The 12807-nt window shown below is 45.8% G+C and overlaps 1 protein-coding gene across 2 annotated transcripts in view; it reads left to right on the plus strand.

The window, feature by feature from the left end:
• sytl2a (synaptotagmin-like 2a) overlaps positions 1-12807 on the plus strand; it is an 87296-nt gene that overhangs the window by 69409 nt on the left and 5080 nt on the right. Inside the window, exon 17 of one of the 2 annotated variants that reach the window (XM_062048263.1) lies at positions 8667-8872. The exons of the other annotated variant lie outside the window; for it this stretch is intronic. Within the exon in view, the coding sequence (XP_061904247.1) occupies positions 8667-8872 (206 nt within the window). The remainder of the gene's footprint in view (positions 1-8666; positions 8873-12807) is intronic. 2 annotated transcript variants of the gene reach the window in all.

The following is a 12807-nucleotide window of genomic DNA, read 5'->3' on the forward strand; positions in this document are numbered from 1 at the left end:
CATTTAAGCACCATCTGCAAGTTGCTGTCAGCTGCTGTGGCTGCTCTTATGGTCCCAAGCTTTTGTGGTGTAGCTGGCATGTTGTCAACAACGGCTGCAATATAACATTCCACATCTGAGTGAGTGTCGGTCACCTCTGTCACGTTCTGCAGTGGACTACGCGACAGGGTGTCCGCTACAGTCAAAGTCTTTCCTGGTGCATATTCGGCGGTTGGCTTGAATCTCATTAGTCTCATTAACAGTCTCTTGCACCGTATCGGAACATTATCCAAATCTTTCTTGTTCATTAGCGGCACCAAGGGCTTGTGATCAGTGACTAGCCTAAAGTTCTCAAGGCCCACAAGGTACTTCTCAAACCTTTCACACGCCCAGACGCTTGCCAGGCACTCCTTTTCGATCTAGGCGTATCTGGTTTCCGCCTCAGACAGACGATGTGAGCAATAAGCGACTGGCTTCCAGTCTCCATCGTGTAGTTGCAGCAGCACTCCGCCGATGCCGTAGCTACTAGCATCAGCCGACACTGTTGTAGGTCGATTCACGTCGTAGAACTTTAGAACTGGAGAAGTAGACAGGATGTCCTTGATGCGCTGGAACGCCTCCTGCTGTGCATGGTCCCACATCCATTCGGTTTGGGATCTCAACAGTTCATAAAGTGGCTGGCCCACTGTTGACAGATTTGGGATATATTTTCCCAGGAACGTGAACATTCCAAGGACACGTCTGAGTTCCTGTACGTTCTGTGGTGGTGGTAGCTCTCTGATTGCTTTGACTTTATTGGGATCCGGTTTCACACCTGTTTTGTCAATCACCTGGCCAAGGAAGTTAAGTTGCTTCTGTCTGAACACACACTTGTCTCTGTTTAGCTGACTTGACTCTCTCCAGCACCTTTGTTAGATGCTGGTCGTGCTGTTCTGGAGTGTTTCCATACACCAGGATGTCATCCATGTAAACAGCTACTCCATCCAAGCCATTCAGAGTCTCCGCCATTTTCCGTTGGAAGATTTCTGGAGCACTTGTGATGCCGAATGGGAGCCGCTTAAAAGAGTATCTCCCGAAGGGTGTTATGAAGGTAGTTAACTTACTGCTTTCGGGATCTAGGGGTATCTGCCAAAACCCTGAGGTAGCGTCTAGTGATGTAAACATTGTAGCGCCACTCAGCTTTGCAGTTATTTCCTCAGCAGTTGGGAGGACGTACCTCTCTCTCCTTACGGAATCGTTTAGCCTCTTCAGGTCAACGCAGATGCGCACTTTGTTGTTCTTTCTTGCAACTGGTACCATCGGTGCACACCAGTCTGTAGGATCAGTCACTTTTTCAATTACAGCATTTTTCTCCATACGCAGTAGCTCCTCTTTGACCTTCTGTATGAGAGGCAGTGGTACCCTGCGGGCTGTATACAGTGCATATGGCTCAGCATTGTCCTTTAAAAGTATTTTAACTGGGTCTGTTTTGAGAGTTCCATGTTCTCCAAATGCACTGTACACTTCTTCAATGCGCTTTACCAGCCTCATTGCACATGCTGAGTCTCTGCCCAGCAGGTTGTTTGCAGTTAAGCTGCGGATGACATACACTGGGAATGAGTAGTGCTTCTCTTTGTACTTTGCATTAGCTTGAAACTTCCCCACACATATCAGCTGACCCCCAGGACTGCTCATCAGTGGGATATTTGACTGCACCAGTTGCTGTTTAGGGCATAACATGTTGAATGTATCTTCTTCCATAATATTTAGATCTGCCCCAGTATCAATTTTAAATGTAACTGGTGTCACTCCAATTACAATCTTTACAGTCCACTTGTCATTATTTTTGTTTATATTGCTGACTGCGCCTAGAAAGTATGGAGTCTGTGAGACAGGCTCTGTCTCTGTCACTTCTCTGACTGCCTTTGTATGACATTTAATTTCCCAGTGACCCACCTTTTTGCATTTGTGGCATGTCGATTTCAGAGCTGGACACCTTTCATGGTCTTTGTGCTGTATTTTTCCACATCTGCCACATTTAGGCATTTTTGGTGCTTCTTGCTGTCCACTTTCCTTTTTATTTCTGCACTGTTGTTTTCCTCTATATGCAAATTCCCCACGTCCGCGGGCGATCTCCTGCACCGCCGTGCACGCCTCTCCTTGTTGCTGGTGCACTTGTGCATTCACCTCTTCGGACTGGCGAACAGTCTGTATAGTTTGGGTTAGCGTCAAACCTGCCTCCAGCTGCAGTTTGCGCGACAAGTCTTTGTCCACAATAGCCACAACTATGCGGTCACGGATGTGGTCGTCCCTCGCTGCTCCAAAGTCACAGTGTTCGGATAAATCATAAAGAGCTCTGATAAACATTTCAACTTTCTCACCGGGCCGCTGTCCTCTCTGGTAGAAACATGCGCGCTCGTGGATCACGTTCCGTTTGGGATAAAAGTACTCGTCGTATTTTCCTAACACAATGTCAAACTTTTTCTGATCATCCTCTGACAACGTGAACGACTTGAAAATGTTTTCAGCCTCTGGACCCATAGCATATATCAGGCAACTGACTTGTACTTCGCCGTCCTCCTTTGCTAATTTTGTTGCTATGCGATACCGTTGGAAACGTTGTTTCCAATCTCCCCATTCATTTGGTTGGTCGAACGCAAAACTATCCGGAGGATTGAACTTGGCCATTTTCTTGCAGCGACGTGATAGTCTGTTACTTCTGACACCATGTAATAAAGTTCAAAAAAACAAAAGGTATATCCAATGAATAACTTTACTCAGATTATAGCAGGGTACAAACATGTGACGAACACTTTTACGACTCACCGCAAAAACATAACAACCACGCTAGCAACGCACCTCCTGTACGGCAGCTGTCGCAACGTCCTTAAAGCAACAGCAGCACATACATACATATATATGCAACATATATGACAGTGGACATAGAGAGAGAGAGAGAGAGAGAGAGAGAGAGAGAGAGAGAGAGAGAGAGAGAGAGAGAGAGAGAGAGAGAGAGAGAGAGAGAGAGAGAGAGAGAGATCAGAAGGCATAAGAAAAAGTATCTGCATTTGATGGTTTACATTTGATTATTAGCAATCCGGGGAAGGTGTTAGTTTAGGGTTGTAGCTGCCTGGAGGTGAACTTTTATTGCGGTTTTGAAGGAGGAGCGCATTCCACATTGATGTGGCATAGAAAGAGAATGAGTTAAGACCTTTGTTAGTTCGGAATCTGGGTTTAACGTGGTTAGTGGAGCTCCCCCTGGTGTTGTGGTTATGGCGGTCATTTACGTTAAGGAAGTAGTTTAACATGTACTTCGGTATCAGGGAGGTGTAGTGGATTTTATAGACTAGGCTCAGTGCAAGTTGTTTAACTCTGTCCTCCACCTTGAGCCAGCCCACTTCAGAGAAGTGGGTAGGAGTGAGGTGGGATCTGGGGTGGAGGTCTAGAAGTAACCTGACTAGCTTGTTCTGAGATGTTTTGAGTTTAGTTTTGAGGGTTTTGGAGGTGCTAGGGTACCAGGAGGTGCATGCGTAATCGAAAAAGGGTTGAACGAGAGTTCCCGCCAGAATCCTCAAGGTGCTTTTGTTGACCAGAGAGGAGATTCTGTAGAGAAATCGTGTTCGTTGGTTAACCTTTCTGATTACCTTGGTTGCCATTTTATCACAGGAAAGGTTAGCCTCTAGAATGGAACCTAGGTAGGTGACCTCATCTTTCCTGGTGATAACAATGTCACCCACTTTTCTGGTGAAGTCATTGACTTTCTTAAGGTTGATGTGGGACCCAAACAGGATGGATTCTGTTTTACCCAAGTGTATGGATAGCTTGTTGTCAGCGAGCCAGGTGCAAGTTCTACACAGCTCAGCACTGAGGATTTTCTCCACCTATGACTTGTCCTTGCCGGATACCAGCAGGGCAGAGTCATCCGCAAACAAAAACAATTGACAGTCGCATGCCGATGACATGTCAATTGCTGAACCGATTTGAACCACCATGTAAAACGGCAATGTGTGAACACCCCTTTAGCCATTGTGTACCCTGTGACTCGACCGCAAAGGCGGGCATGGTGGGGGAGAGGTTACTCTCCTTCATCTGCGTTCTGCTCGGAAGCAGCTAAACTGTCAATTATGGACTCTTAAGATGCAACAGAAAATTACTCCGGACACACTGTATTGCAGCCCAGAGATAAGACAATACAGCCGAATCAGTGATATACCTGACAGCTGCAATATCAGAGATGCAGAAAACCCCACAAATGTACCTAATTTTAACTTTTGTGATTTTTCATTTTTGTTTTTATTTGTCGAATCAAGTTGGATGGATGGATAGAAGTTTATTAATTAAAAGCTCAGGAGTAGGGCTTGCATGCAAAGTTATAACATACGTCAAAGACTTGTTTTATGACCCAGCCAAATGAAAAGAGTCTCCTATCCAGTCATATGCCTTTTCATTGTAGTTTTCTTATAAACATGGGCGCTGTCAGGCATTCTGAAATTGTCTCAACTCTACCACCCTACACGTCACCCCCTACTTGAAATTAATGGAAAAATATTGTCTCGTTCTCGTGTACCCAATAACGTGTACCGTTCCGTGAAATTAGTGTATCTTCACACCCCTAGGATATACCATACATATTTACACTGGCAGCGTCTGCTGCTGCCAAGGAAAGAGAACTTGTGTCAGAGAGCAAACTCACTCATCAGTATATTACTGCTCAAGGTTGAAAAATGAGCTGCATGATCCAATTCGGGAAATAGTTATGTTCACTGCAGGTGAGACTTTCAAGGAGAAAACTGTTTGCCACAAAGTTTTATTGATTATATATAGGTTCTTGCATATGTAAATTCTGAGCTATTCACTGATTATGCAATGTTTTGGGATCGAATTCATGCAGTTTTATAAATGAGGCGCTGGTCTTTATAAACTGAGACTATACGGCGCTTCTCTTCCTTCAAACACTAAGAAAAAACACTTCTAAGTCACCTCATACACACTATGGTGACGGTACTGTACAGTTTATGCAGATACCAACCTCCTGATAATGCATTTGTTTGTATATCCCCTTTTAAAGGGCAACGTCCTCCCTGGTTATTTTGTTCAAATGGCTGGTCTGAATAAGGCAATGAGACTAGAATTGAAGTTCAATAATTTATTCTACAAATGGAATGATTACAAACAGTAGCAATACCAGCGCTGGTGAAAAGACTGTGCCGTACAAAGTCTGGCGCGTTCTCTTTTGTTCTCCTTGCTGTCCTTCCCTTGTGGAGTTGTTTGGGCATTGTCCAATAAAACCGAAAGTTAACCAAAGTGTGTGTTTTGGACACACACACACACACACACACACACTCGAGGACGTTGAAGATATCTACCTATTCGGAATTATGACAACAGGATATCTGCTGATTGGAGTAAGCATTGTTCAACAAATTTGAAGATGCTGGCAGCCATTCAAAGTACCCTAATGCTGCTACAAATGATTGAAGAATGTAAGCAAAATTGTGGGCACTCAGTCTTTTCAAATTTGGACTATATTGCAAACTTTTGGCGACATCTTGGTTATGCCGACTGCTCTGTTGGTGAAGTTGAGGACCAGAAATAAACAAGAGTGAAAAGCTAATTGTTTTCGCTTGCAAACACAAACATCTTAATCTGGATTGTTTCCCTGGCTTTGAGACTCTCCCAGAGCTCAGTGCAGTGAAGACACAACAAATTCCTTTCCTGTCTCTCATGGACACACACCTGTTGTTGTTGACTTCGGATTGACTGGCTGTGCTATCGCGTTAGCGACAGCAGTTAGATCACGGACACGCTGCAGGCTTACACACATGAAAAATACACGCCACACACACGCGTACCCAACCCCCCATCCCACGCCTTTGACGATTCACCCCATGTGGTATGATAGACAAATCAGCGTAGTGGCTGGCAGCCTGATGCCCTTCCCCTCACCCTTTGTTGCAAGTCTTGACTGGTATGTTGTAATATGTATATGTGCTTTGCTATTAAGTTTTTTCTCCCTCCAGACTGGGCCCCCTCAATCAGAATCAGAATCAGAAATACTTTATTAATCCCTGAGGGGAAATTCTGATTTTCCGCACAATCCCATTCAAGAACAGACATACATTACAGGGAGACATAACAGGACCGCTGACGGGTCAGCCAACTTAGAAAGGTGGGAAAAAGGTAAACACTGGGTGGATGATTAAAAAAAAAAAAGTCTCAGACTGGGATCCTGGGGAGAGGGTCCGGACTGAGGCCAAGCAAAAAAAAACTCAATAGCCATAAGCACACATTAACATGTTACATAGAATCCACAAAACTTGCAACAGAGGGGAGGGAATGGGGGCTACGGTGGTAGGCTGCTGCTATCTAAAGCGCTGCCTCGCCGTCCACCGCCCCTAAGGGATTCAAGCGGTGGTGAAGGCGTGGGGTGGGGTTAGGGGTATGTGTGTGCATATGCCCATTGTCCAGGGTGTAGTGTTGTTGTGTCTATAGGCCTGGAGTCGCTCTGCAGGGATTACGAGCAAAGTTCAACTCCTAGGTGTTGTTGAAGGAATGAGGGAGGTCAAAAGTGTCCTCGGGGGATGTTTTCAGAACAGCCTTCTTCAGTTATGAGCAGCGTCAAGGCCATTTAAGGGAGTCAAATCGTAGATAAGGATTGTTGTTTTCCAAGCGAGCAGACATTTTGCTCGTCTGATCTAATCGTCTGTGCTGGCCCTCAAGATCAATTTTTGCATTTCAGTAAGCCTCTCAATGATGTGATCCAACTTATTATTCAGTTCAGAAATTGCCACAGTCTGTGTTCCCACAGCTCGACTCATGCCTTCCATTGCGTCGGGCATCCTTTGGGCTCCTTGAACGGCTGCCATTGTCTTCCAAATTTGACGATACACCAAAGCAATGCCCAGCCCATACTTGCCAACCTTGAGACCTCCAAATTTGGGAGATTGGGGGGGGGGGGGGGGGGGGGGGGGGGGGGTTCAGGTGGGTGGGGTCGGGGTGGGCAGGGTTAAGGGGGTAGGAGTATATTTATAGCTAGAATTCACTGAAATTCAAGTATTTCTTATATATATAAATAAAATAAATACTTGACTTTCAGTGAATTCTAGCTATATATATACTGTATATATATATTTTATTATATATATATCTACATATAAATAAATTAAATACTTGAATTTCAGTGTTCATTTATTTACACATATACACACATATAACACTCCTCTCTACTCATTGTTGTATTTGAAAGTGCAATGCTTTGCAGCCAGTAGCAAAGCCTTTGAAGGAGCATAGGTATGGGCAATGTAATATTCTGGTTTGGAGTCAATAACCAGGCGAGGTGATGAAGTTACGTCTCTTTACTTCATACTTCAGAACCGACTCCCACACTTGCCGTCAGGGTGCGCAATACAACGTAAACCGTAGGCCAAGCGGAAGTGACGACAGGCTGTCCTCACTCAGGTCCGCACGGACCTGGAGGGGGTGTGCTGTTGTCCGACTGGAAATCGGGAGAAATTCGGGAGAATGGTTGTCCCGGGAGATTTTCGGGAGAGGCACTGAAATTCGGGAGTCCCCTGGAAAATTCGGGAGTGTTGGCAAGTATGGCCCAGCCCAATCAGCAGATGCCCTGCGATCACGGTTCCAAATAGGTAGATGTCTTCCACGTCCTCTACAGAAAGCACACTGAGAGGCACATGATTCTCCATTTCTCCCAGGAGTCTCTCACGTACCCCGCAGCAATTGTTCCGTCAGGGCAGCCAGGCTCCCCAGAACCTCTTTTCCTCGTCGAGAAGATTTTGTTAATTGAGTTGAGAGTCCAGCTTATCAATTCCATGTTAGGTGTTTAGATTTAGAGGACAGCACAGAGGAAGAGGCTCCTAAGAAGTATAGACAATACAAGACATAGAGAGCAAGCAGGGAGAGACAGAGAGGGAGTAAAAAGCGACCGCCTCCACCAAGTGCCAAGCCAGAAAAAAGAGACTTTTTTTTACTGATCCTGCTCCAGCGTCAACCTTGTTCCCACCTTTTACGGGGCGCCATGTGGCGACCCATCACCATTCCTGTTCCGTTCCCCGTACAATGTTTATTTGTCTAATCTTGAACGGGTTTGTGTTGAAAACAACATTTTGTTGTAGTTGTGCAGTGACAATAAAGATCCATCCATGCATCCATCCTTCTAAAATGCCCACAAAAAGTAGTACATGTCTCCTGCTTGTTTGAAAACAGCAACATGCCACAGGTAAGAGCATGATAACAAGATCATGCTGTAAATGAGTGTTTCCATGGTGAAAGCCGCAAGAATGCACAAAAGCCTCATTTAAATAAGGAAGTCTGCACCAATTATGACTAGTATGTGTGATGTTAGGAGACCTCACGCAACACGCCAACTAATAATACATGCTATTTTATAGCTTGTACACGCTGTTTAGCACGTGGTTTTTGGATCTTAGTAGATCAGGCCCTATGCTCGCGTATTTGCAAAGAGTGTACTCATTATGTTTTGTCCTTGAACAGAACAAAGTCAGTCAAGAGTGAGACTCCCTATGCATTCCACCCTGCTTTAAGTTGGAAAATATTCCCCTAACACATTACTGTGCCTACATTGACGCCCACTTAGAATTTGTTTACAATTTATGACTGATTGTAGTTAAAATTGGAAACTGGTTACTTAATTTTTTTTTCTAACTCAATACTGTCATTTGCATCTGCAGCACTGTACTTCCTGATGTAAGTGGCAAAAGCCAACAAAAGAGCCGTGTGGTGAAGAGAACAGTCAACCCTATGTTTAACCACACTATGACGTATGACGGTTTACGACCAGATGACCTCGGGGAAGCCTGTGTGGAGATTACAGTGTGGAATCACGACCGGCGAAACCCTCACTGCATTGGTGGTATCAGACTTGGACTTGGAACAGGTACTTGTTTACCCCATGTTTAATGTTATTTATTAGGACTGTAAAACGATTAAAATATTGAATCGCGATTAATCGCATTTTGTTCATATTTAACTCAAAATGAATCGCAATAATTGCAGATAGGTATAATTTTTCATCAAAAGTACATGGTTTATTAATGCCTTTTGACATATCAGGGCCATTTAATAATGACTTGACATGAAATTATTACATATGGCTCCTTTAATGCAAATTTTAAAAAACTCTGCAATTATGTATTTTACATACAAAAATGTGTACACTGTATCCCATGCTTGGGCTACAGCACATCTCATTGTGCAAAATGTGAATGTTTTAAGGAAGGGGTTGCCAACCCAGTCGATTTTTGGGACGCTACCGGTCAATATTAGAAAAAAAAAAAGTATTGATATGACATCATTGACACCACCACCTGGAGAGTGGCCAACAGACCCGCCGACAGGCACGCATTTTAACCGCTAAACACGCCCGCACACCTTGCCTCTCTCTCTTAAGCCTCACATCCTGCTCTCTCAAGACTGTGCCCACATACTCCGAGCAAGGCGGGGCGCTTCACCCGCTCGTTTCGCAAACGCGCATGGCATTACATGTACAAAGATCATCGAGCTGCAACAATGCATGAAGGCTGACTGTTGGAACACATCGGACATTTTCTAGCATCCTCCTGCATGCGAGGACTTGCATTTTGGGGATGCATTATTAGAAAGGCACCCCCACTTTCTGGGCGGAAATCAACCGGCTTTCTCTCTCCAGCAATGCGATGCTCTGATGGAAGTTCTGGCACGTCTTCCACAAACTGTAAGGTTCCATAAAGGCGAGCAGCCCGTCGGGACACACCGCTGTCGGGCCACACCGCTGTCGGGCCAAGGCCCGTCCGTCGGTCACGGAGCTCACCGTCATTTTCATTATCGCTCGACTGCAACAGGAAGCCAGCAAGCCAAATACTAGTTAGTGTCCATGAACACTGCTCCACTGTACGGATTTTGTGTTGATTTATATAATAGGGCTGCAACAATTAGTCAACATTGTCGACATTTGTCGACAATGTTGACTAAAATTTGTCGCCGACAATTATTTATAGTCATGATTTCATCACTCATGTTTTTCTGGGCGGAAATAGGACAGCACCGCCACTCGCAACCACATCGCCAGTGATAACATGTAAAGTGTGAGAACATTTCCTCTTATTATTAAGTTAGATTTTGTGTTTTGTTTGTTTTCAATGCTGCTATTTTAACTGTTTTTTATTTTATTTATAAATAGACGAGGTTAATTGTTTTTTTAACAGTGTGCCTTTCCTTTCTTTTAAATAGACAACATTTTAAAAGTCATTTTAATTTTTGTCACAGCTGAATGAGCAGCAGGTACAGTAAAAATAAATATTAATGATTAATGATTAGTGATCTTTGTTGTTAGTAAACACATGCCTAAAATTAAATATGTATGCGATTTACTAACCGACTAATCTTTAAAATAATCATTGACTAATCGAATATTAAAATAATCGTGAGTTGCAGCCCTATTATTTACAAAAGTAAACATTGATATATGCAAAGGCAGTAATATGTGATAAACAAGGTGGCAGCTAAAAATGACTTTCCCCTTTATTCCCTCTTTTTGACAAAGGAAAAAACCCGACAGGTGAACAGCTGATTTTACTACTTCCGGCGCTGACGTAAGATGACTCGGGTCTAAACAGTTAACTTCTACAGCAGGGGTGCTCAAAGTGCAGCACAGAGGACATCTGTGGCTCGTGACTCGTTTGTCATTGGCCAGGCACATTGCAAATAAAAAAGAAAACAGCAAAAATTTAGAAAACCTGAAGAAGCACAATGAAAACCACAAAGCTTTGTCTTGTCAAGACTTGGTCTGTGGCGTGGTTGGTTCTCCAGTGGTGCAAATGAATTGGACCATACGTGGCGTGCAGGTGAGGACATGTTTAATATTTTAACTCAAAAGGGGATTAACAAAAAGCGCGCACAAAGGCGGAAGTACAAAACGTGGCTATGAAAATAAAACACTATAGCACAAAGGCAAAAAACTATGAACAATAACAAAACTTACTTGACATGAGAAGAGGGGCATAAAAAAGAGCAGCATGGATCATGAGGGTGAACAGAGTGGCAGGAGTGTGATGTCGCCAGGACGAACAACAGAAACAGAAAAACTTATATAGTGACATGATCAGTGAAAACAGGTGCGTGACTCTAAATGTGAACAGGTGCGTGACATGACGATGTGAAACAGGTGAAACTAATGGTTGCTATGGTGACAAATAAAAGTGCACAAAAAGTCCAAAACCAAAACCGAACATGACTAAAACAAAAAATAATCACAGACATGACAGAGCCCCACCCTTACGGACAGATCCCAGATGTCCAAAACAAACAAAACAAGGCAGGATCGAGAGTCATGGGAGGGCGGGAGGGGGACATGGCGGTGGGTCGCCAGACCAGGTGTCCCAGAATCCACCGGGGCAGGATCAGGTGGCGGCGACGCGTAGACCGCCGCTGTACCTGACGAGGTGGGCGACCAGGTAGTGGCCACATCCGTGGCCGACGAGGAGGGCGGCGTACCTGGCGTGGCGGACGCCCATGGACTGGCCACATCCATGGCAGACGAGGTGGATGCGTCGTCATCGTGGCAGACGTGGAAACTGCAGATGAAGCAGGTGGCGAAGCTTGGCGTGGCCATGGTTGGTCTTGGCATGGTTGGTCTTGGCATGGTTGGATTTGGCATGGTTGGTCTTGGACTTAGACTTGGCATGGTTGGTCTTGGACATGGTCTTGGCATGGTTGGTCTTGGACTTGGTCTTGGCATGGTTGGTCTTGGACTTGGTCTTGGCGTGGGGGGTCTTGGCGTCGTGGAGCTGCGACAGGCGGCACTTGGCGTCGTGGAGCTGCGACTGGCGGCACTTGGCGTCGTGGAGCTGCGACTGGCGGCACTTGGCGTCGTGGAACTGCGACTGGCGGCACTTGGCGGCGTGGAGCTGCAACTGGCGGCGCTTGGCGTGGAGCTGCGACTGGCGGCGCTTGGCGTGGAGCTGCGACTGGCGGCGCTTGGCGTGGAGCTGGGCGTGGTGGAGCTTGGGGTTGCGGCTTGGCAGGCCGAAAGACTGGTGGTGGTGGTCGTGCTGGAGGCTGTGGCTTGGCGTGAGAAAGACGGGTGGTGGTGGCCGAGCTGGAGGCTGTGGCTTGGCATGGCGATGCTGACCCACCCCACCTGAACAATTGCCTGCCCTAGCCCCCCCCTCAAGGAGCGGATACCAGACGCGGTCTGGAACCGTTTTCTTGGGTGGGTGGAGGGAGGTCAGGAGGGGGGTAAAATCCTCCCCTATAAATTGTCCAAAATGTCTTTCTTTTTGTACCTGGGATTGAGTGGGTGAAAAAAAAGAAACATGTGGCATGGGCGTGGCTTGAGTCTTGGGGGGGCGGGGCATGAAATTTGGGTGGCTTGGCTTGACAGGATCTGATTTCTAAAAATACGTCCTGGTAATGTCTTATCATGTTTTTAGAGTCCTTGGTTGGAGGCGGGTGATCAAAAGAAAAATAATTTAGAAAAAAAAAAATCCTGGTCTGTGATGTCATCCTGGGTAAGCCGGGCAGGCTGCGGCCCATTTCCGACCGGAGGGGGAGGAGCTTGCGGGAGCGCCGCGTGCTGTCCGCTCACCTTCCCTGACGTTCTTGGTCTGGAGCGGCGCTTCCGGGACAGGGATGACACGCCAACGTCCCCGGGCCAAACGGAGCTGATCGGCACCAGTTTGCCGGTCGGACCCCACATGAGGTCCTTGCACTCCATGGGGGAATAGCGAAGTGTCTCGGCTTCCATGGCGCGCAGGACCTCCCACGTTCCTTCGTCCAAACTTGCTGGAGAACTTTTTTGCTGGCGACATCTGTCAAGACTTGGTCTGTGGCGTG

The sequence above is a fragment of the Entelurus aequoreus genome, linkage group LG05 (assembly GCF_033978785.1).
Source record: "Entelurus aequoreus isolate RoL-2023_Sb linkage group LG05, RoL_Eaeq_v1.1, whole genome shotgun sequence".
NCBI lineage: Eukaryota > Metazoa > Chordata > Actinopteri > Syngnathiformes > Syngnathidae > Entelurus > Entelurus aequoreus.